General features: G+C 40.0%; 1 protein-coding gene across 2 annotated transcripts; it reads left to right on the top strand.

Annotated features, from left to right (window-relative positions):
* Nucleotides 1-10: 10 nt before the first annotated feature.
* Nucleotides 11-23,518, top strand: VBP1 (VHL binding protein 1). Of its 2 annotated transcripts, XM_043896719.1 has the most exons (6): nucleotides 11-167; nucleotides 4,300-4,424; nucleotides 15,167-15,233; nucleotides 16,181-16,279; nucleotides 18,786-18,924; nucleotides 21,484-23,518. In XM_043896719.1, the coding sequence occupies exons 1-6, from the start codon at nucleotides 75-77 to the stop codon at nucleotides 21,552-21,554; spliced, it is 594 nt and encodes a 197-aa protein (XP_043752654.1). In that variant the 5' UTR covers nucleotides 11-74; the 3' UTR covers nucleotides 21,555-23,518. The 2 variants fall into 2 exon arrangements, with proteins under 2 accessions (XP_043752654.1, XP_043752655.1); XM_043896720.1 differs by lacking the exon at nucleotides 16,181-16,279.
* Nucleotides 23,519-24,457: the final 939 nt, after the last annotated feature.

Here is a 24,457-nt window from a genome sequence, read left to right as displayed (position 1 = left end):
CAGCCAAGCCAATCACAGGCCCCCGGCTACAGGCCGCTCGCGAGGCACGTTAGTCGCGCGCTCGCTTCTTCAAAATGGCGGCCTCTAAGGACGGTTGTGGTGTGGGAGAAGTGGCCGTGGGGAACGGGAGGCGACTCCACCTGGGGATTCCTGAAGCGGTTTTTGTGGTAAGCGGCCAGTGGGTGCTTGATGCTACGCTGTTGTTCCCTTTCTTCCTGGCCCCTCACCCGGGCCTCGGTTGTTGGGGGGAGAGGCGTTGGGCCCAGTTACCTGGGAGGGGGTGCTCCGGCCTAGAGGGACTAAACTGGGGCGGGACCTGCCTGGGAGGGGGCCTGCCGTCCGAGCAGGTCACCGGCGCAAAGGGGGCGCGGGGCTGGAGGACTCGGGGGCGGAGGCGGGACCGCTTTGAGGGACCGCCTTCCCCCGCCCTCCGCGGCCTTAGGTTCAGACCCCGCTACCCGGAAGATGGGAGGAGGTAAGAAGCTGGAGCCTCAGCCTGGATTCCGGGGAGACCGAGGGGGACGGGGTAACGGAGCTGGGGCTCAGGTGTGAAGCTCGAAAATGACACCTCGGGTGTGGAAGGGCTGCGGCAGCCTTTGGCCTTGGAAGAAGACCCCATGATGGGGGGCGACGGCCGGGAAAGCTCTCGAAGGCCTTATGGAACCCGCTAGGCCATGGAGGCCTTAGCCCGCTAGTCGCGGGCGCTCACTAGAAGGTTGTCTAAGTGAAGACACTTGTAATCACTTTGAGGTACACGGTTCTAACAACGTAGAGAGTCAATTGGGTGAAGTTCACAGGGGAAGCCAGCAATGCCGTGTTGGAGGGTTCACTGAACCGGGAGACTAAACCAAGGCCAAACAGAAGCACGTAGAGGCTTTCAGTCCTGTCTCTCCATGAGGCTGTTCTGGAAATAATGTTTGAGATGAGAACTAGTTGAGTGTTGAGAAAACCTGATGGGTGTTCCAGGCCAGTATCACCCATCTTTCTCCACTCAGTTCTGGCTGAACTACTATAAAACCTTAATGGAAATTTCTCCACCTTTTGCTTTGTCCCGATATTGTCTTATCTCTGCCTTTTTGAAAAAATTTATTTATTTTAATTGGAGGCTAATTACAATATTGTGGTGGTTTTTGCCATACATTCACATGAATCAGCCATGGGTTTACATGTGTTCCCAATCCTGAACCCCTCTCCCACCTCCCTCCCCATCCCATCCCTCAGGGTCGTCCCAGTGCACTAGCCCTGAGCATCCTGTCTCATACGTCGAACGTGGACTGGCTTTTTGTTGATGAAATCTTCCACCGTTCAGAAGACCCCTGTCTTTTACTTAGACCAGTTTTATATGCACTGTATGAAAATTTGCATTGGCTGATTCAGTTTTGTCCTATTTTATTTTATTTTTTTTGTCCTTGAAATGTGCCATGTATTTCTTTCCGCTCATCTCCTAGCTAATCAACAAGAGACAAAATTTGTTGAATGTCAGGCACATTCCTAATGCTTTCACACTACTCAGTAAGAGGCAAGTACTGTTATTCTTATTTTGTTCATGTTCAGACTGAGGCCCAGAGCCCTTGAGTAATTTGCCCAAGTCACACAATGTGTAAGTGAGTTATCCAAGCTTTAAACTTGGTCAGTCTGTGGGCTCCAGACCTCTACTTCCATGCCATGCTCTGCTGCTGGGAGGAAAGTGAGGTAATCTTGCTCACTGGCATTTCCCCTGATCCTAGCACAGTGCCTGGCACACAGTATAAACTCACAACTAAATGTCAGATTGAATTTCCATAGTGCCTTAAAATCCTGCATTCATGGTGCTCAACAAAGGATGGCTTCAGAAATCTAATTCAGGAAGATAAAGTTTATCAAGGGGCTATATAAAGTGTTATCTTAAAATGCATTTTCTCTAAAATGTTATGAGTTGCTTTTTCTAGACCTTTAAAATTTATATCAATATGATATATAAACAATCCAAATTTATATAAATATTTTATGTTCCCCAACTAATGGGAAATAGCATGGTATGTTATAAAGAACGTTGGTTTTGAGACCAGAGTTTGAATCCTGCCTCTGCTTCCCAGTTGCTGCTTATCTTGAGCATATTGTTTTACAACTTTGAGCCCCTCTGTTTCTTTAACTGAAATAAGGATAACATTACTTACAGATTTCGTCTGAGAAACAGAGAATGTGCTTTCAGTATTGCAAGTAGATACTTAATACATATTCATTTTGGTAATAAGAGGCAGTGTACCATAGTGGTTAGAAGTCAGACTGCCTTTTCCCCATTCCAGTTGGTACAGTAATTTTGTTTCTTTCTCTGCTTTAATTGTTCTTTTCTCCCCTTGTCCATTGGTTGGCTGCTCCATCTTTCAACATCTAGTTCAGATATGACCTCTAGTTTTTCCTGACCACCACCCCAGGACAGAATTCTTGGTGCTTCCATCTGTTCCCTTAGCCATATCTAATGTTTGTTGAACACTTACTAGCCACTGTGTCGTCTTCTGAGCCTTTGATACCTGGTAACTCATTTAATCTCCTGTGGGGAAGAGGCACTTTTTGCTTTACAGATTGAGGCCAAGACAAGGGTTAAACAACTGCCTCATGGGCTGCACAGCTAGTACGTGATGCAGCCAGCATTCAAGCCATGTAGCCCCTGAGTCTTAACCACAGACTTTTGCTGCTGTAGTTCCTTCTCCTTGCTCGTGTCTAAGCTTCTAATAACATGTGCCAAAAACATTTCTTTTCCTACAACAATACTTCTAGGAAGATGCTATCTCCTTGCACTTGATCACCATGCAGAACTCAGCTGTTGCCTCAGGCTCACCTTTTCAGTTTTCTTTTACAGAGTCTACTTGATGGCTTCATAGTTCACTCCTTTGCTGTGTTTCTTTTCCTTTTTCTTCTTGCTTGGTTTTAGCTAAAATACTCCCTTTGAGCTGGTAAGCACCTGCTCACCTGTTGTCGCTTGTGGTGTCTAACTCTTGCGATCCCATGGACCGTAGCCTGCCAGGCTCCTCTATCCATGGGATTTTCCCAGCAAGAAAACCAGAGTGGGTTGCCATGCCCTCCTCCAGGGAACCTCCCCCACCTAGGGATCTCCCCCAACCCTTATCTCCTGCATCTCCTGTGTTGCAGACCAATTCTTTTCCTGCTGAGCCATCAGGGAAACCCTAGCTAGTAAGCATGAATAAGAATAATGCTTATACCAGATAAGCAGAGATCCCAGAAACTGTAAGATAATTTGGAAATAAAATGGAGATAGCATCTTCCTAGAAGGATTGTTATAGGAAAAGAAATGTTTCTAGCACATGTTATTAGAAGCTTAGACACGAGCAAGGAGAATGAACTACAGCAGCAAAAGTCTGAATTTAAGTTTCTTGTACTGAAGGACTAAAGTTGTTTAAACTACTGGAAGGTTCTTACAGAATCTCCTTTGTTTCGATAGAGTTTCACCTAGTTCCTGATTGTTATCTATTTAACTAGCTTTTCTTCAGGGACCATCATGTGTAGTATACATTAAAAATGCTGTTCAGTTTTATTGCTTTTCTTTTGCTTATTTATTCCTATTATAAAAGATTGTTTTGTTTGCCTTTTAGGCTTGGGCTTTCCTGGTGGCTCAGATGGTAAAGAATCTGCCTGCAATGCGGGAGACCCGGGTTTGATCCCTGGGGTGGGCAGATCCCCTGGAGAAGGGAATGGCAACCCACTCCAGTATTCTGGCCTGGAGAATTCCATGGACAGAGGAGTCTGGCAGGCTACAGTCCATGGGATCACAAAGAGTCAGACCTAACTGAGCAACTAACACTTTTACACTTTGGCTTACTTTATTTCGATCAGTTGGTAACTTAAGGAAGCATTTGTGGCTTCTCTTGGGAACCTAATGACCATATTTAGTATGATTTTTATGGCAGAACTTGTAGAGTTAAAATTGTAAGTAATAAAATGGATACTTTTGAATCATTTTGTGGCTAAGGCACATGACTAAATGACGTGTTTGTTGGTAATTTTTGTATTTACTGTGAGTGCTGCATGGCAGATATATGAAGCAGCAAGGTCATCTTTCCCTATATGTAAATAGGAGGGTGGGAGAAGAATAAATTAGCTACATAACGTATGTGCACTGTCTGAAATGGTATCTAATTCTTTATAACTAAAAAAGTTAAAAACAAGTCTTGGAGAAAAAGAAACACAAGCTCTTCCCCCCCCCACCCCCAAGCTCCTTTTATGTTTTAAAAAAGCTAAAGCAGTAAAAAATCTGAGGTATGAATTGTAAAATTCTTAATGTATTATTTTTGATATTAAAAGGAAGATGTAGATTCCTTCATGAAACAGCCTGGGAATGAGACTGCAGATATTGTACTGAAGAAGCTGGATGAACAGTACCAGAAGTATAAGTTTATGGAACTCAACCTTGCGCAAAAGAAAAGGAGGTAAGTGTAAAAATTTCTAAGTTTTTAAGGTCAATATTACATCACTGAAACTTTTGAAAGATTGAGATAATTTGCATACAGATAAAATGTCTATGTGTTGAATATTCAGTTTTATGAATTTTGATAAATGTATCCATTTCTGTAACCACTGCCCAGATAAACATATGGAACATTTCTGTTACCCAGGAAGTTTCCTCCCAGCCCTTTCTGGCCAACCATGTCCGCTCTTAGAGACAAACACTGTTCTGATTATTTTCACCATAAATTAGTTTTGTCTGTCCTTGAATGTCATATGACTGGAACCATATAGTAACTACTCTTTTATGTCAGGCTCCTACACTAGGGCTTCCCTGGTGGCTCAGAGATTAAAGCGTCTGCCTCTAATGCGGGAGACCCGGGTTCAATCCCTGGGTTGGGAAGATCCCCTGGAGAAGGAAATGATAACCCACTCCAGTATTCTTGCCTGGAGAATCCCATGGATGGAGGAGCCTGGTAGGCTACAGTCCACAGGGTCGCAAAGAGTCGGACACGACTGAGTGACTTCACTTCACTTCTTACACTTAGTATAGTGGTTTTGAGAGTCATCATCCATGGTACTGTGGGTATCAGTAAATTAGTTTCTTTTTAGTGCTGAGTCATTTTCCACTGTATGTGGGTTTACCACAGTTTTTGTCTATTTTTATCTATTTGCTTATTAATGGACATTTGAGTTATTTCCCCATTTGGTTTTAAATCTTTGCATGGACATATATTTTCATTTCTCCTGGATTATTATCCAAGAGGTAGAATCGCTGACTTGTACGGTAAGTATGTTTAATTTTCGAGAAACTACCAAAAATCCTAGGTGGCTCTAGCATATTATACAGCCACATTACATTATTACATTACAGCAGTATTACATTATTGCAGTTATTATATGCAATTATAATTGCATTATATGCAATTATTGTTGTATATTACATTACAGCAATGTATGGGAGTTCCAGTTCTTCAATCTCGCCAGCACTTGCTGTTGTCAGCCTAAGATGCTTTTGAAAACCTAACAGAATGAGTATTGAAGTCCTTATTCCATAGCATCTAGGATCATAACATCTTAAATATCTACTTCATTTTTTCATTTTGCCAATGAGATGGCAGACCCACAGAAGTTACAACTTTCCCAAGATTTCATAACTAATAGGCTTGGGCCAAAAATATTCTCATTTTCAGTCCTTTATTCCCTTATATTTTTGTAGTAGCTTATGCAGTCAATTCACTGTAATAAATACTTATGGACACCTGCTATACACATGTGCCAGCATTCTGATGTCAAATATTATGGAGTTCCTAATAGGTGCCAGATACTGTTTTTGGGTAAAATACCAATATCTGCTTTCAGTAGGGGTGTAGTCTAGTGGCATGATAGGTGTGTAAATAAAAGAAGTACACATAGTATAGCAGTTAAGGTGTTGTGGCATGGAGTGATGAGTTAGCAGAGGTTAAGGGGTGAGCTGCAGGGAGACACAGGGGTTCAGGGGAAACTTCCAAGAGGAGCAGATGGCTGTGTAGAATGTTGAAGGTTGGTTATGAGCTTAGAAGCAGACTAAAGGGAGGAAGGGTAGTCTGGGTATGAGGGTACCACTTAGGTAAAGATACAAAAGTTGGTGTTTAGATGGGAATTCCTCTTTCTTTTTTAAAATGGATACACTGTGGACATCCTGTTTGACTTAACATTTAATTTGAATGTACTTTGATTTAACAGTTTTTTTCCCTTAATGGTTAGTGCTTTTTGTATCCTGTTTAAGAAATATCCCAAGTTCATGAGGATATTCTCTTCATGTTTTATTCTCAGAGGTTTATTGTTTATCTCACACTTTGATCTATAATCTGTGGGTTATTCAGAAGGACGTTGCTAAATTTTACAGCAGTTGTGGGCTTTTCAAGTATGTTTCTTTGCCCTTTCTGTGTATTATACATTGGTAGTTGTCTCTGCATTCTTGTTCATAATCAGGTTTTTCTTTTGTTTCTTTCTCTTCTCTTTTTGTGTTTTGGTGACACTTGCATAGGTTTGTATATGATTTCTCCATTAAGAGGCAGATAATATCTAGTTCTCTCCTACAATGATCCTCAATTCATTAGTGATGAGTTGCAAAATGCTGATGTTCTAATTCAGTTATTTGTTTTTTATTTCTTAATAAGCTGGCATGTTTTTATAAACAGAAACGTCCCTTCATGTGCTCTTTGGTAAAAGTGGCTATAAGAAATCAGCTCACCTCTCAGTTTGTCCCTGGCAAGATTAGCCCGGTAGTCCGTCACCTCAACAGCTCTCTGCTGCCTGGCTGCAAAGGAAGTATGTATTTTCCCTGGCTACTTGGAGCAGTTAGAAGCGCATGTGCTGGGTCTGCCACCATCTTAACCTGAAACAATTTCTATCCTTTTCTTTTTTAAGCTTTTTACTCTGTTTCATTAGGTACCTGCAGTTTGAGAATTATGAAGTCTTCTTGCTGATTTTAAACCCATGTAAAATAATGTGTCTTGTTTTAGTCAGTTTTGTTGGAAACTTAGAGCTACTTCACCTTTGTTTTGGCTAACATTTAAAAAAAATCTATTGTTGGAGTATGTTGATTTATAATACTGTGTTTCTGCCATATAGCAAAGGGAATCAGCTATACATATACATATATCCACTCTTTTTTAGATTCTTTTCCCATATAGGTCATTACAGAGTTCACTGTGCTATATAGTAGGTCCTCACTAGTTATCTGATTTCTGTAAAGTAGTGTGTATATGTCAGTCCCAATTTCTGAATTTATCCCTCACCTTTTATTTCCTCCCTAGTAACCAGAAGTTTGTTTTATACATCTGCGAGTCTGTTTCTGTTTTGTAAATAAGTACATGTGTACCCTTTTAGATTCCCCATGTAAGCAATGCCACATGATACTTGTCTTTCCCTGTCTGACTTAATTCACTTCATATCACAATCTCTAGGTGTATCTGTGTTGCTGCAAATGGCATAATGTCATTCCTTTTTATGGCTGAGTAATATTTCATGGTACATATATACTGCATCTTCTCTATCCATTCCTCTGTCCATAGACATTTAGGTTGTTTCCATGTCCTGGCTGTTGTAAACAGTGCTGCAATGAACATTGAGGTGCATGTATCCTTTCAAATCATGGCTTTCTCCAGATATATGCCCGGAAGTGGTGGCTAACATTTTCTTGGTATATCTTCTCTAATGCCTTTTCTTTCAACTGTTTTTACTATTTATATTTAAGGGTGTTCCATGTAAACAACATATGGATTTTTTTAAAATCCAACCTGTCTTTCGATAAGCTCATTTTTCTTTTTGGATACTTTGGAGATTGTCAGCTCTTTTGTTTTCAGTTCAGTCCAGTCGTGTCCGACTCTTTGTGATTGTATGCACTGCGGCACGCCTGTCCATCACCAACTCCCAGAGCTTGCTCAAACTCATGTCCATTGAGTCAGTGATGCCATCCAACCATCTCATCCTCTGTTGTCCCCTTCTCCTCCTGCCTTCAATCTTTCCCAGCATCAGGGTCTTTTCCAATGAGTCAGTTCTTCACGTCGGATGGCCAAAGTTTGGGAATTCAGCTTCAGCATCAGTCCTTCCAATGAATATTCAGGAGTGATTTCCTTTAGGATGGACTGGTTGGATCTCCTTGCAGTCCAAGGGACTGTCAAGAGTTCACCAACACCACAGTTCAAAAGCATCAATTCTTTGGCAGTCAGCTTTTTTTATGGTCCAGCTCTCACATCTGTACATGACTACTGGAAAAACCATAGCTTTGACTATGCGGACTTTTGTTGGTAAAGTAATGTCTCTGCTTTTAATATGCTGTCTAGGTTGGTCATAGCTTTTCTTCCAAGGAACAAGCGTCTTTTAATTTCATGGCTGCAATCACCATCGTGGTGATTTTGGAGCCTCCCAAAATAAAATCTGTCTCACTGTTTCCATTGTTTCCCCGTCTCTTTGCCATGAAGTGAGGGACTGGATGCCATGATCTTAGTTTTTTGAATGTTGGAGTTTTAAGCCAGCTTTTTCACTCACCTGTTTCACTTTCATCAATATATCAAGAGGCTCTTTAGTTCTTCTTTGCTTTCTGCCATAAGGGTGGTGTCATCTGCATATTTGAGGTTATTGATATTTCTCCTGGCAATCTTGCTTCCAGCTAGTGCTTCATCCAGCCCGGCATTTTGCATGATGTACTCTGCATATAAGTTAAATAAGCAGGGTGACAATATACAGCGTTGTATACTCCTTTCCCAATTTGGAACCAGTCCATTGTTCCATGTCTGGTTTTTGCTGTTGCTTCTTGTCCTGCATACAGATTTGTCTTTTTTGAGGCTATGTTTCTTAAATTCTTTCTTAACTGACTTATATTCAGGTTCCTGTAGCCATGGATACCTGTGTGGATCATTTTTATCCATAGAGGAGTTTGTTTTTTGGCAGCTGTGCATCTATATCAGCCTTGGACCTCTTGAACCCTGTTCCTAGTTCTTGCACTTAATATGTGAGCTCCCAACTGAAGTGTGTCAGGGGCCCAGGCTCAGGTCTCCAGCTGGTATTGGCACCTGCCTCGAGACACATGCTTTTCTGTAGTCCTCACTGCTCAACTCAAAGCCTTTTCCAGTTTTATTCTTATCTTATTTTTCCCCTGAAAGTTAGTTCCCTGACCTCTGATAGCAGCTATGCAACAAAACTACTTCTGTGGTTGATTGTTTTACAGCAGACGGTTCTGTGTAGTGTGGATATTAACCTTTTCTTTACACATGTTGTTTGTCTTTTCTTGCACCCTGTCATTTAAATTTACCTTCAGCTGTATAAAAGTTACTTATTATTTCATAATTTTTGTGTGGTGATTTAACACTTGAATTTTTATGTGCTTTTATAAATTTCTGTAATTTTTTTCCTTTTCTCATTCTGGGATTCGTGTTAATGTGGATGTTAATTAACTCTTCTAATTCTGCCTTCCCTTTCTGTTTTGTTTCCTTTTTTCTGCTGACTTCAGTAATTTTGTCTTTTGACGATTAAATGGATTGCTATCCATGAGTCCTTTATTTCAGCCATTACATTTTTTATACCTAGTATTTTTGGTTCTTCTTACAGCTCCTTGTTTCTTTTTTATATTACCAGTATCCTGTCTTGTCTTTTTGAGGTATTTAAAAATATTCACTGTGTAATCTTTTAGTATTTGGATGGCATCACTGACTCCATGGACATGAGTTTGGGTAAACTCCAGGAGTTGGTGATGGATAGGGAGGCCTGGCATGCTGCAGTCTATGGGGTCACAAAGAGTTGGACACAACTGAGCAACTGAACTGAACTAAACTGCACTTGTTTCACCCGGTAGAGGTCGTTGAGTTTATTTTCTTTATTTTATTTTGTAGTTGAGTTTATCAGATGACCATTTTTTTCCCCTGTCAGCTCATATTCCCTCAGGGATATCCGTTCCCTTTGGCCAGTAATGTGTGTGGAAGTGGGAGTGAGTAATTCAAGTCCTTCCTGGTGGGCAGAGTTTACACTCTATGGCATGGCCATCAGACAAATGCTCCTTCTCCTCGGCCAAGTGCCTCAGGCTCTGGGAGATTCTTTCCATTCCTTTCTCTTTGACTGGTTTCACTGGCATCTCCCCTGGGAGGAGGATGGGGAGAACAGAACTACTAGGGGCCAGTACTGTCTTCTCAGTCCTCAGTCTGACCTTTTCCCTGCCTCTGGCCAGTTGTATTGTTTTTCTGCCCTTTTACAGTCATGGGGTAGGTAATGTGATTCACGCAGGGCAATTTAGAGGGAGGAAAAACAACTAGAAATTTGCCCTTTAGCCTTAAATGCTCCTCCCTTTGAAGACTTCATCTAGTTCCCTTCTAGTTCCCTTCTGTCTCTCCTCTCATCTAGAAATTTTCATTGTTCATAGAATAACAAAGACCTAGAACTGACCCAAATGTGCATTGACAGGAGAATGGATGAACAGGTTGTGTTATATTTGTAAATGTATATTACACAGCAGTGAAAACAGATGAACAACTCTTTGGAATTTGATTGGGTTATAAAGCAAACACCAGGAAAATGCAACTAACATGAGCCCATTTGTATCAAGAAACTAGCAAAGAATATATTGTTTTGGAATACACGTAACTAATGAAACTATTTGAAGTAGTAAAAATGGGACTATAAACACACAGTTCAGGAGAGCTGCTATTTTTTGGGACAGAGCAGGATGGGGAGGAACCAGAGATCAAATTGCCAGCATCTGTTGGATCATAGAAAAAGCAAGGGAATTCAGAAAAACATCTACTTCTGCGACATTGACTATGCTAAAGCTTTTGACTGTGTGGATCACAACAAACTGGAAAATAAAGAGATGGGAATACCAGACCATCTTACCTGTCTCCTGAGAAACCTGTATGCAGGTCAAGAAGAAACAGAGTTGGATGTGGAACTTGTGGACTTGTTCAATATTGGTAAAAGAGTATGACAAGGCTGTATATTGTCACGCTGCTTATTTAGCTTCTATGCAGAGTACATCATGCAAAATGCCAGGCTGGATGAATCACAAGCTGGAATCAAGACTGCCTGGAGAAATAACAACCTCAGATATGCAGATGCCACACACTAATGGCGGAAAGCGAAGAGACGCTAGAGTCTCTTGAGCGTGAAAGAGGAGAATGAAAATGACATAACTCAGCATTCAGAAAGCTAAGATCATGGCATCCGGTCCCGTCACTTCATGGCAAATAGATGGGGAAAAAGTGAAAACAGTGGTAGATTTTATCTTCTTGGGCTCTAAAATCACTGTGGATGGTAACTGTGGCCACACAATTAAAAGACACTTGCTCCTTAGAAGAAAAACTGTGAGAAACCTAGACAGCATATTAAAAAGCAGAGAATCACTTTTCCAGTGATGTCAGTAGTTTTGCCAGTAGTCATATATGGATGTGAGAATTGGTCCATAAAGATGGCTGAGCAACAAAGAATTGATGCTTTCAAATTGTGATGCTGTAGGAGACTCTTAAGAGTCCCTTGGACAGCAAGGAGATCAAACCAGTCCATCCTGAAGGAAATGAACCCTGAATTTTCATGGGAAGGACTGATGCTGAAGCTGAAGCTCCAGTCCTTTGGCCACCTGATATGAAGAGCCAGCTCATTGGAAAGGACGCTGATGCTGGGAAAGATTGAGAGTAGCAGAATAGGGGATAAGATGGTTAGATGGCATCACTGACTCACTGGACATGAGTTTGAGCAAACTCTGGGAGATAGTGAAGGACAGAGAAGCCTGGTGTGCTGCAGTCCATGTGGTCGTGGGGAATTGGGCACAACAAGGGTGGGGAGGGTGTATTGCTCAGACATGTGCAGTGGCTTTGGTGGTCTAGTTCCTGAGATGTCCAGAGTTGCAGCTGCTTGATTGATTGCTATGCTTCATAACCTATATATTACATGTAATATCTGCATGTACAACAATATAACATAGAAATCATTTGTATGACCTAAACAATTTGAACATACTAATGTTACATGTCTATCAGATACTATACACATGAACACACCTACATCTTTCTCGCATTTACATATATCAGCATAGACAAAGAGAAGCAAAATTGAGAAATATATGACATCTGTATTGAATTGTAAAGAGTTCACAGAACACTAGCCTTCAAGCTATGCTTACAAAAAAATCAATGCTAAGTGTGTGTTTCTCGACTCTTCACTGGGTTGTCTTGCCAGATAGTGATACTATTTTTCAAGCAGCAGGCTTCTGTGACACATTTCCCAGGTCAGTAGCACAGATTGTAAAGAAGTTTGCCGTGCTAACCTTGTTCACACGTACTGTGACTTTCTTTATATGATTCAGGAAGTACATGTTCATTATCATATTTAGAATTTATTTGCATGCTGATCTTTAATAATATTTAGTTGCATGTCTTCTGAAAGTTCCACAGCTTTATTTTTAGTCCGTTTTTAGTCCATTTGGTTACAAATTACACTGTGATTTGACAGGACTCCCAGAATAGTTTTGCACATTTTTCCATGTGAAACACTTGAAAGCCTTGGGCTGCTTCTAATCGTCAAAAATAAAAGAGCTAAAAAGGTCTCATTCTGTATTCTCTGAGTTTGGCTTTGAGTGTTTTCAACATATTGTTACCTCTTGTCAGTGAGAGTGACTTCATTTGGGAATCAGTTGCTACTAGTTTTTTAAAATTGAATAGGCTTTATTTTTAAAGGCAGTTTTAGTTTTGTAGCAAAATGGAGCATAAAGTACGGAGGTTTCCTATTTAGCCCCTGCGCCTACACATGTATAACCTTCCCATTATCTATACCTTTCACCAGAGTGGAACATTTGTTACAGTTGATGAACCAATATTGATATGTTCTTATTAACTAAGGTCCATAGTTTACATTAGTGTCCACTCTTATGTTGTACATTTGATGGATTTGAACACATGCACCATGACGTGTATCTGTCATTATAGTGTCATACAGAGTAGGTTCACTGCGGTAAGAATGCTCTGTGTGCCATATATTCATCCCTCCCTCCCCTTCCTAAACCCCTGGCAACCAGTGATGCTTTTACTGTCTCCATAGTTTTGTGTTTTCCAGAATGTCTACAGCCAGAATCCTATAGTATGTAGTAACCCTCTCAGGTTGGTTTCTTTCATTTTGTCATATGCATTTAGGCTTCTTGCATGTCTTTCATAGCTTGATAGATCATTTCTTTTTAGCAGTGAATATTATTCCATTGTCCAGATGGACCACAATTTATTTCTCTGTTTGCCTACCAAGGGCATCTGGGTTGCTTCCAAGTTTGGGCAATTATGAATAAAGCTTCTATAATCATTCGTGTGCAATTTTTATTTGGACTTGAGTTTCCAGCTCCTTTGGATAAATACCAAGGAGCATGATTGCTGGATCGTATGGTAAGAATGTGTTTAGTTTTGTAAGAACCTGACAAACTGTCTTCTAAAGTGACTGTACCATGTTGCATTCCCTCCAGCAATGAATGAAAATTAACGTTGCTTCATATCCTCACCAGCATCCAGAGTTGTCAGTATTCTGGATTTTGGCCATTATAACAGGTGTGTGTGTGCTCAGTGGCTCAGTCGTGGCTGACTCTTTGCAACTCCATGGAGTGTAGCCCACCAGGCTCCTCTGTCCATTGGATTCTCCAGGCAAGAGTATTGGAGTGGGTGGCCATGCCCGCCTCCAAGAGATCGTCCTGACCCAGGGATCAAACATGCATCTCCTGCATTGGCAGGCAGATTCTTTACCACTAGCGCCACCTGGGAAGCCCAGAATAGTTTTGCAGTGGTTATGTCATTGTTTAAATTTTCATTTCTCTGTTGATGGATAGGGAGGCCTGGCATGCTGCGGTTCATGGGGTCACAGAGTCGGACATGACTGAGTGACTGAACTGATACTGATACTGATGATATATGATGTGGAGCATCTTTTCATATGCTTATTTGCCATTTGTATATCTTCTTTGGTAGGGTATCTGTTAAGTCCTTTGGTCCATTTTTTAATACAGTTGTTCCTTATTGCTGAGTTTTGAAAGTTCTTTTTATATTTTGGATACCAGTCCTTTATCACATGTGTCTTTTGCAGATATCTTATCCCAGTCTGTGGCTTGTCTTTTCATTAAAGTCTGTCATATCAATTATTTCTTTTATGGATTATGTCTTTGGTATTATATCTAAAAAATCATTACCAGACCCAAAGTCATCTAGGTTTTTTCCTGTGTTATCTTCTAGGAGCATTATAGTTTTGTGTCATACTTTACATATGTGATTCATCTCAACTTAAGTTTTGTGAAATGTGTATGTATGCCTGTGTTTAGATTCATTTTTTTATGTGTGGATGTCCAGTTGGTTCAGTCTGATCAGTCTCATCATGTCTGTCATTGTTTTCGTAAATTTCCTGTGTTCAAACCAATGATCCATTTATAATTTTAGTAATAATTATTACCTAACTTGAAAAGAAAATAGTATTTTTCAACATAAAAGTTAAAGAAAAATCACCCAAAGCTTAAAAGAATCATGAAATTATACTGTATCTTACTGTGGTGTGTTAGGCATTCAGTTGATTTTGCACTGTGAGAAGTGCAGGTGCTGAGAAGCTGTCCCTGCACTTGCTGCTGCTGAGTTGGTGGTTTCCAGTTGAGAATATAATACTTGAATGCATGTTATTTTAAAAAAATCTATTTATAATGCAATTCTAATTAGATGTAGAACCTCTTGATCACCTCTGGGGGATATGACTTTCTGGTGGCTCAGCTGGTAAAGAATCTGCCTGCAGTGCGGGAGACCTGGGTTCAATCCCTTATTCAGGAAGATCCCCTGGAGGAGGGCATGACAACCCACTCTGGTATTGCCTGGAGAATCCCAATGGACAGAGGAGGCTGGCAGGTTACAGTCCATGGGGTCACAAAGAGTTGGACACGACTAAGCGACTAAGCGCACACAGCCCAGAAAAGCTTACTAGTGGAGGATTTGACATATAGAACAGGACTCTGTGCACAAAAGGTGTTCCATAAGTATTCGCTATTATATCTAAGCAGTTTAGTAAATATTTATGTCTGAAATATCTTAGATATTTTAATAAACAATTCATTAAATATCTTACATATAAAATATATTTACTATTTCATATTTACATATTGTCCTCAAAACATATCAGTAGAAAGTATAAAGCTAATAAGACTGTTTCTTGGTGCCGGATACTAAATTAACCTTTTTCTTATTCACAGGCTAAAAGGCCAGATTCCTGAAATTAAGCAGACTTTAGAAATTCTAAAATATATGCAGAAGAAAAAAGTAAGTGTCTTTTTTGTTTATAAACGTGAGCAAACTAGGATAGTTCAGCAGAGACACGTGTTCCTTGACTCCTTGGTCACTGGTATTTGAACCCGTGCTAGAAGATCCAGTCTGCCTTTCTGAGCACATGTAGTGATATCACAGACGGTGTGCTTCTGTGAAACATGTGGCTTTACACTGAAGTCAGATTTAATTCTAGGGCCCACACTACTTGGGGTCTTTTACTTATATGTAGTATTTGTGAAGCTTAAATGCAACTTGAAATTATTTTAAGTGCAAAAAGAAATGAATAGTCTTTATTGTTTGTGGCTCTCAGTTCACAGTTGAGGAAATATTTACAAAGAGGGTACACTTGATCAGTGTCACATAGCTAGTTACTGGCAGAACTGGATTTGAGAATCTTCTGAGTTCTCACCCATTTTTTTGTTAAATAAAAGGAGGGTGTAAAAATGAAGTTTCAGAAAATATTTAACATATTATATGTATGTATATATACATGATTTATTACTTGACTGGCAGAGTAGCTACATTTTGAGACCGCTTTTTTATGTCACAAACTTTATAAGAGACTTCAGAAGACTGGTTGGTTGAGGATGAAGTGCTGATGAAGTGATAATAATAGATCACGCTTGTCTAGTGCTTACTCTGTGCCAGGCACTGAAGTGTGTGTGTTTGTGTTCATACAAGTGCTGCTTGCCACAGCCTTCAGGGGTGCATTAAGTTGCTGAGTCAGGATGCATGTGCTCCCTGCGCAGTCCTGTGGCCCCTGTGGTCCTTTCTTTACCCTTCTCCTTTACCTCTCTGTCCCTCAGTTCCTCCACCTGATTTGTCTGTGGGGTGGGACTGTTTTAAATGGCTTAAGCTCAGCTCTGCAATCACCTGTATGACCTTGGTATTAAGATGGACAGTTTACAGTACCGTCATGTATTTATTTATTTTTTTTGAAGGAGTCCACCAGTTCACTGGAGACCAGGTTCTTATTGGCAGATAACCTGTATTGCAAAGCTTCAGTTCCTCCTACCGATAAAGTGTGTCTGTGGTTGGGGGTAAGTCAGTGTCATTGCCACAGCTTCCTTGGCTGACATTTGGTAAGGCAGTGTGTTTTCCCCAGCACGGCAGTATTGAAGAGGAGCACTTGACCGTGGACAGAATGAAGGGGTAGCATTGCGGGGGACTAGGAGTATGAGAAAGATTGCCACAGAAACATGCTTGAGTCTCTTCCGGTCAAAATAAAGTGGACCAAAACGCAGCTTTCCCTCCAGCTAGCACTTTATCTGTTAAACGTAACAGCAGTTATTGTTGAACCTCAGATAGATGTTTGTTCATCATCAGAGTTTATGAGTTCTAGAAAGATATCTCTGAACTTAAGGGGGAAAAGATTACTATAAAAATCTTGCAGTTAGAACCCATTTGAAAAAGTCATACATTTCAGTTGTGATGATTTCAGAGACCTTGTCTGTGATTTTTCCTGTTACTACTCTTGAGTCCCATGATCAACCAAGTCATGCCTGACCACACAGGTAGGTCTTGCTACCTCAGGCAAGTTCCTATGCAAAGTTGCAAATTGGGAGGATTTCCACTTGCTGCTATCCTGTACAGTCATCCCTGAGAGGCACTCTAGGGCTGTGAAAGGTTGGCAGATTCATACGTGGAAACTCACTTCTCTATCTGTTAGTTCCTCCTTCCTGATTTCTGTTAGCTATAACATTTCAGAGTTTATGCATTTATTTCTACAAACATAATTCCCACTCTTGTTTAGTTTTAGTTTTATAAATGGAACAGCTAGCCACCCAGTAGCTCAGATCTTAGGGGTTATCCTCTTTGGTTTCTTTTCTCCTTCACCCACACTTAATCAGCACGTGGGGATAAGATGATTCCATAAAGTAGACTGGGACAACAGGGAGCACTCTCCTGAGAATTATGGCTGGAGCCCACCTTACACGAGATGGATTCCAAATGGATCACGTAATGACGTGAACTAGTGACACCATCAAAGTTCTGGACCAAGTCACAGATAATTGTAGCCCTGGAATAAGGATGGTTTTTCAGGCCACAAAACTCGGAAACCATGAGCAAAGTAAAAAGACAACAAGAAAAAAATATATGTGACTCATATTGCACGCAAAGGACTAACATGTTTGCAGGACGACTTGGAGTTGTCTTTTGGGCATGTCAGTCTTCAGATGCCTGTTAGACTGTCAAGTAGAGAGGCTGATAAGGCAGTGTTTGAGGAGTGAACCAACTAAGGAGATATACTTGAATGAATGATTGATGGTTTTTGACATGAATGAAGTGTTTTAAAATGTATTCTATTTCCTCTTGTTACATGTAAGCAAAATGTAGACATTTTCTGGGGAAAAAAGTGCTAATAAGTATCAGTAATTGAGAAGTGAGATTGGGAGTCTGTGTTTGGAGAAGCATTTACTTTGCACTGAATATTTTAGTCCTGTCTGAATTTTTATGCAGCTTTCTAATTCTCACAAGGGCTTCCCTTGTGGCTCAGCTGGTAAAGAATCTGCCTGCAATGCAGGAGACCTGGGTGTGATCCCTGGGTCGGGAAGATCCCCTACAGAAGGGAAAGGCTACCCACTCCAGTATTCTGGCCTGGAGAAATCCATGTCCATGGGGTTGCAAAGAGTCGGACATGACTGAGCGGCTTTCATTCACTCACTTCCAATTATCATGGACTGGCATATTCAGTCAATAAGTATGTAGCATATGCTTGGTGCTAAGTCCTTTCATGTTGTCTCATTAATTCTTACAACAATCCTTTGAATAATTTTTAAATTCCATTTGTCATATGAGGAAAGTGGTTCCGGAAATGCCTGGTGGTAAGTCAGGTGATAGTTCAGAGCTGTGAAAGGTACGGTTCCCCATTACAGAGTGCATGAATTACCAAGTATCAGCAGTTACTCCAGATCTTAGATCCAGAACTAGTCACCTTGCCTTCGCCTCTGGCATCTGTTGGAGTTTGGAAGGGGACAGTTAAAGCTAGCTGTTTTCTCTTAATGGACCAAATGGAGATAATACATATGTCTGTGAAAGCTTTAAAGTTTTACCTTAAGCTCAGAAACAACTATTTCAGTTGATTCAAATGTATTACTATTTAGTGTCCTGATAGAGGTGGTAGAAAGATAGGGTTTGATAACTAAAGATACCGGTTCCTATCCTAATCTTCGATTTATTTAGTATCTCTGAAATCATAGGTAAGCTGAATTATCAGAGCCTATTTTCTTCACTAGAGAAGCTGAGGAGGAAATGATATAATGTATGTAAATATATTCTGTAACTCAGGGGGCAATAAATATTGTGTGAAAAGCCAGAGAGTATTTTTGGTGTTGCAGACCACATGGTCTCTGCCACAGCTAGTACTTGGCTCACCACTGCGGGATGTAAGTCTTAAGTGAATAAAGAGTTGCTGTGTTTCCAAAAAACTTGAGACAAAAGACGGCTGGCCAGATTTGACCCAAAGGCTGTAGTTTGCCAATCACTGCTCTAACCTATAGAGCATAAAGTCAGTGTTTGCTCATTGTCACGCTTTTCTCTCTGCAGGCGAACGTAATGCTTGAATATGATATTGATGAAGCTCAGGCATTGTTGGAAAAGAATTTATTGACGGCCACAAAGAATCTTGATTCTCTTGAGGAAGACCTCGACTTTCTTCGAGATCAGTTTACTACCACGGAAGTCAGTATCCTTTCCTAATGAAAGGCAAAGGGGGGACAGGAGAGAAATGTTTTTTATGTTCTTATGTGCATTGCTTTAATGAGAAGAATGTCCTTATTATTAGACTAATGTTAAGTTGCAGATTTTATGAGTAGTAAGTGACATATTTTAGAACTAATGTTGAAATAAGTTTATAGATTGATCTGAATTTGAGGTGTGAAAGTGTGGAAATAGCAAATTCAATTTAGTACATGTGTATTTCTATTTCAGATATTTTCTCAAGATAATCTTTATAGCTAGATAAGTACTAGAGTTCCACAACTCTTTATTAAGGGTCTCTTGTGTTCCTACAACTGTGCTAAGCTGTGTGGGGCATGCGCTGGTGAGATCAGTGTAAAAAAAGAATGACAAAGCACATGTGAGACAGCTAGTGATCATTTCATAGCAAAATAGAAGTCAGTCAATTTCAGGTAGTCAACACCAAGGCAATTTAAAATTAGGGTGATAGATGTGAGCTAGTGTGAGTTCAGAACAGTCTTTGAGAAGATAGGCCTGAGACTGTAGTTAAAGGTAGTGTAGGATTTCTTTTAGCAGAGAAAAAGGGAAGGCTCTCATGTTGAAACCCAGCTCTTGGCATTTTCCCTCTGACCTGTGTCTCCTAATTGTCAGAATCATTGGCCCCACACAGTCATTCAAGACAGAAACCTGGGAGTCAATCTTCTTACCTCTCTGTTACACTCATTTTGGCCTTTAATAACCAAGGGTCAGTAGTTTTCTTATTTATTTATTTTAATTGGAGGCTAATTATTTTACAATATTGTGGTGGTTTTTGCCATACATTCACATGAATCAGCCATGGGTTTACATGTGTTCCCCATCCTGACCCTCCCTCCCACCTCCCTCCCCATCCCATCCCTCAGAGTCATCCCAGTGCACCAGCCCTGAGCACCCTGCTTCATGCATCGAACCTGGGCTGGCGATATGTTTCAAATATTATTATATACATGTTTCAATGCTATTCTCTCAAATTATCCCACCCTCGCCTTCTCCTTACAGAGTCCAAAAGTCTGTTCTTTACATCTGTGTCTCTTTTGCTAGGGTCATCATTACCATCTTTCTAAATTCCATATATATGCATTAATATTAATGTATTGGTATTTTTCTGACTTACTTCAGTCTGTACAATAGGCTCCAGTTTCATCTACCTCATTAGAACTGATTCAAATGAATTCTTTTTAATAGCTGAGTAATACTCCATTGTGTATACGTACCACAGCTTTCTTATCCATTCATCTAAGGATAGACATCTAGGTTGCTTCCATGCCCTGGCTATTGTAAAATGGTGCTGTGATGAACATTGAGGTACATGTGTCTCTTTAATTCTGGTTTCCTCAGTGTGTATGCCCAGCAGTGGGATTGCTGGGTCATATGGCAGTTTTCTACTCTGTTTCCCCCACCCCAGTCCTTCACACTCTCTCTGCTGTGAATTCACTGAGTCACACTTCTTATTTTTATTCCTCTGGCTATAATGCCTCAGTGGTTCTTTGTTACATGTCAGCTATGCACATGGTCACTCTGGGGGGTGGTCCCTGCCAGTCTCGATTCCACGTGCCACTGACTGATTTCCTGCCCTGCTCCTCCCCTGGTGTGCCCAAGGTCCAAATCACCCCAGGTGGTTTTCCTCACCCCCTAAATAGGGCGTGCCCTTTGTATGTCCACACTTGGTTCCTCCTACCTAGACTGATTTCCCCCTATTTGCTTGGGGTCCTCCATCTTACCTTTCGTCTTTCAGCTCAAGCAGCAGAACATTTCTGAACATTTTCTAGTCCTCTCAGGGTGTTGTGTTGCTCCTCTGTGATTCCTGAGCACTTTGCACATAGTACTTAAAATTTGTTTTTCATGCCAGACTGGGAGCTCCTCAAGTGTAGGAGCTCCACGTTTTCTCTCCTCCATGGCATGTAGCACATGACAGGTTTTAAGGGGTTGGGTGAAGGTCTGTCTGAGGCCTAGAACAGGGGTTAGCACGTGACTGGTAATGTGGAGACTTCATTCAGAGGTAAAAAAAAGATAAAATACCTAGAAGATAATATTGTACCTTCAGGACACACCAACGAAGGCATGAGCCGGGAAAGAGAGCACCAATAGGTGAATTTATGCAGGGTGGAGCTTGTGGAAAGGAAAAGATATAGATGCTGAATAGATTGCATAAATTAAGCCAAACAGGGTGAGAGAGAAAATTAGTGATAATTTAATTGTAATAATTTAAATATTGCATGTCAGGGTATGCTTTGAACCACCTTCAAAATACTGTGGATGAGGGTCTCTCTTGAAAACTGTTGGGAGAGTGTCAAGCACACATGTGTCAAATATAATACTATAGTTGACCTAGCTATGCTAAACAGTCATTGATTTGAGGTCTTGACTAGGTTTTGGTGAAATTTTGTTTCAGTCTTTCCTTGGCAGACATGCTACACCTTGCTGTAGCCACTAGTATTTTGTGTGTGTGATTTCTGTCTTTCATTCAGTTTGTGATTGCACGTTATCTTTCGAATTGCTTTGGCATTTTCTTTGACAATTTTTGCAGATATGGCCAGAGTTTATAATTGGGATGTTAAGAGAAGAAACAAAGATGATTCTACCAAGAACAAAGCATAAAGATGGCAGTTAAAAATGTGGCTAAGCTTTCCAAACATGTTTATGCTTAAAAGTTGACATAACTTTAAATGATTTTTAACAGCAAGAATAATTAAAACTTTAAAAACAGATAAGCACCACTTTATTTATTTATAAAAACAAAATTAGTTGCAAATATTTTATGAAACTTACAGTGTTGTTATTTTATTTTTTGCATTTCCAACAAAGTAAATGCTGCTTTCATCATTTTTGTTTGTTTGTTTGTTTGTTTTTCATAAGGAAAGTCTTAGCCAAAATGGCTAGAAACTGTGAGATATATTATAGAAGCTGATTTCTGGACGGTTTAGCACAGTTTACTTTTTCTGTATTGGCTGGTGTTAACTCTCACTTGTGATATGGTTAAACCAGTTTAGAGGTAGAAAAAACAGTTGAAATATTTGAAAATTTGTTTTTCTTTAGTACACGTAAGGCTTTATGGTCCTCTGTTGTTGTTGTTTGTCCTTTGTAAATGGAGTTTCGTGAATTACTGCTTAGTTAGTAACTATGTAATGTTCTGTACTTTTAAGGAAGTGGCAGTTTGCATTCCTAAATAGTAAGAGGGCTATTGAGACAACACCTTTTCTAACCCGATATAGGTACACAGAGCCTTTGCAATGCCAACATAAAGGAGATCTTGGCCAACATGAAATAACAAAATTACCTACTGAAAACTCTTGCCTGAGGTGATTTTGTACTTTTTGACAGTTCTCCAAAGCAGCAAGACAGGAGTATTAAGATAAATATAAATCTGCAGTGCTTTAAAAGAGTTGGGAGATTTTTTATTCATGCTAAAACTTCCTAAGAGTGGTAGAAAATCCCTGTGGAAAGCCATTGGTACAGTGGCTAGTGCTGGGTGATACAGAGTTCTGGTAAAAACACAAATGTATTATTCCATGTCCCTGTAGCAAAGAGTATACTTGTACAGTGTTTTGTACTTGTATTTCATGATATTAAAGCAGTGAAGTGAACAATTGTAGCCCATTACCTTTATCATGTTATTCTTTCTAAAATTAACATGGGTCTTTTGTAAAGTTTATTTACTTGCATGTATAACTGGCCATGTCCAGAACTTTTTATGTTTGTAGAAACAACATAAAATCCCTTTGGAAGGAATATAGATAAGCAAACAATTCAGAAGTTAAATCTGAGAGATACCAAAGTTTCCTCTCAGGGTTTCTTTCATAAGTTTAAATTCCCGTATTTTAGAATTTGAGCTTTGTAAACATCTTAATGTATTTTTAAGTGTTACTTTTTCCCCAGACTTTATTATGGTAAGTATATTGGTATGAAATGTTCCTGTTAACAGGAATGATTTGGTCAGAAGATCTTCCTTTTGTCTTCCTTTAAGTCCCTGAAAATCTAAATAGGAATTTTAGGTTTTCTAAGCACAACAAATATTACCTAGGTATGCAGTACGTGTCAGAGAGAGTATTAGGCTCTGATAATTAAATAAAAGATATTTAAATCTTGCGTCTGCCAGATTATTTCTCTTGTAACAGTTTACATTTTCAGAATAACATAATCATCCTGATTTGACATGATTTCTTCAAGCCTAATATTAGTATAGTATACCTGAAAGGATAATGAGCACAAGATTGACTATAAAATTGTGATTTTGAGTAACAAATGCATTGAAAATGCAACTGAAATCAATGTTGCCATTGTAAAACATGTTCACTTGAGAATGTTTAGAAAATAGGAGGAAAAAAGACATTTCAGTTCCACTTGCAGCTGCCCCTTAATGATTCTGTGGCTTCCATTTCTTTTCCTATGCATAGGTCTTTTAAAAAACATAATTTAAATAATTTTGTCTGTATAATTTTTATCATACTTTCTTAACATGGGATTTTCAATCTGCCTATTATATAATGCTTTTAAATTAACATTATTTTACTGTTTTAACAGTATTCTAAATAGCTGGACCCTAGTAAACTGTGACCTATAGACATTTGATGTCTTAAATTTTTTTTGTGTGAAGTAAATAATTCAGCACTTTACATTTTTACAGAAGGATTTTTCCTGAGATTAGATTACCAAAAATAGAATTACAGAGTCAAAGATTATAGCATTTTATTTTCTGGGGTTAACTGAGAGGAGTTTGCTCAGGGGATGATGGGAAGCAACAAGGGATTCAGATGAACATAGGAACTTGAAACAAAAATAAATGTCCAAAAAAAAAAGGTCTGACACACTAACTATAGATACTGACGGCCACAACCACATAGAGTGAAACCAAAGTCTGGTTCCCGGGTGAATTTCCTTCCCTCTGTACCCATGGCATATACCGAGTAATTCATTAAGTTCAATTCCTTAATGAATACTCTCTGTTCTTTTATGTTTGCTATTCTCAGCCCTATACCTCACAATATCTTTAAGGGTCTCGAATCATTTCTTAAAGGTTCATCTTGGTTGGTCCTGATCCCCTATGGAGCCATGTCTGTTGTCTGTTTAGTGCTAAATGTGGGGGTGTATTGTCTCTGAAGACTACCAAGAGCACAGGCAACACTCATCATAGTTAGCGTTGGGTTTAACAACACATTTGAACTCCCAAGACCTGGGTAGGCCGTGCCTGAATACCAGTTTACTCTGAAGAATACGGGACAAGCAAGACCCCATGGATGCCATGCCACGGGTCAGCTTGAAGCATCATTCTTTGGTGGAAATTCTTGCAGTGGTCCCCACAGACGACACAGATGGGTGCAGGAGCTGCTGGGCTTAGAAGCCATCCCGTAACAGCCCCCTGTACACAGCCTGGGTCCCAACTAGGGTCAAGGCCCAGGAACAAGAGGTCCATTGCACTCAGGGACCCTGAGCTGTGGCCCCCAGCAGATGTTTACATTCAGTCGTAGCCCTCCCAGGCCAGGAGTGGGGTACCACCCATGACT

The sequence above is a fragment of the Cervus elaphus genome, chromosome X (assembly GCF_910594005.1).
Source record: "Cervus elaphus chromosome X, mCerEla1.1, whole genome shotgun sequence".
In the NCBI taxonomy this organism is placed as follows: domain Eukaryota; kingdom Metazoa; phylum Chordata; class Mammalia; order Artiodactyla; family Cervidae; genus Cervus; species Cervus elaphus.
This window is presented reverse-complemented; position numbering and strand designations above follow the sequence as displayed.

What these genes read in the sequence shown, in the direction of transcription:
- VBP1 (XM_043896719.1), top strand. Translation starts at nt 75, where the DNA reads ATGGCGGCCTCTAAGGACGGTTGTGGTGTGGGAGAAGTGGCCGTGGGG. An exon ending in TTCCTGAAGCGGTTTTTGTG is followed by an intron (nt 168 to 4,299) that starts GTAAGCGGCCAG and finishes TGATATTAAAAG; the next exon opens with GAAGATGTAGATTCCTTCAT. An exon ending in AATATATGCAGAAGAAAAAA is followed by an intron (nt 15,234 to 16,180) that starts GTAAGTGTCTTT and finishes TTTTTTTTGAAG; the next exon opens with GAGTCCACCAGTTCACTGGA.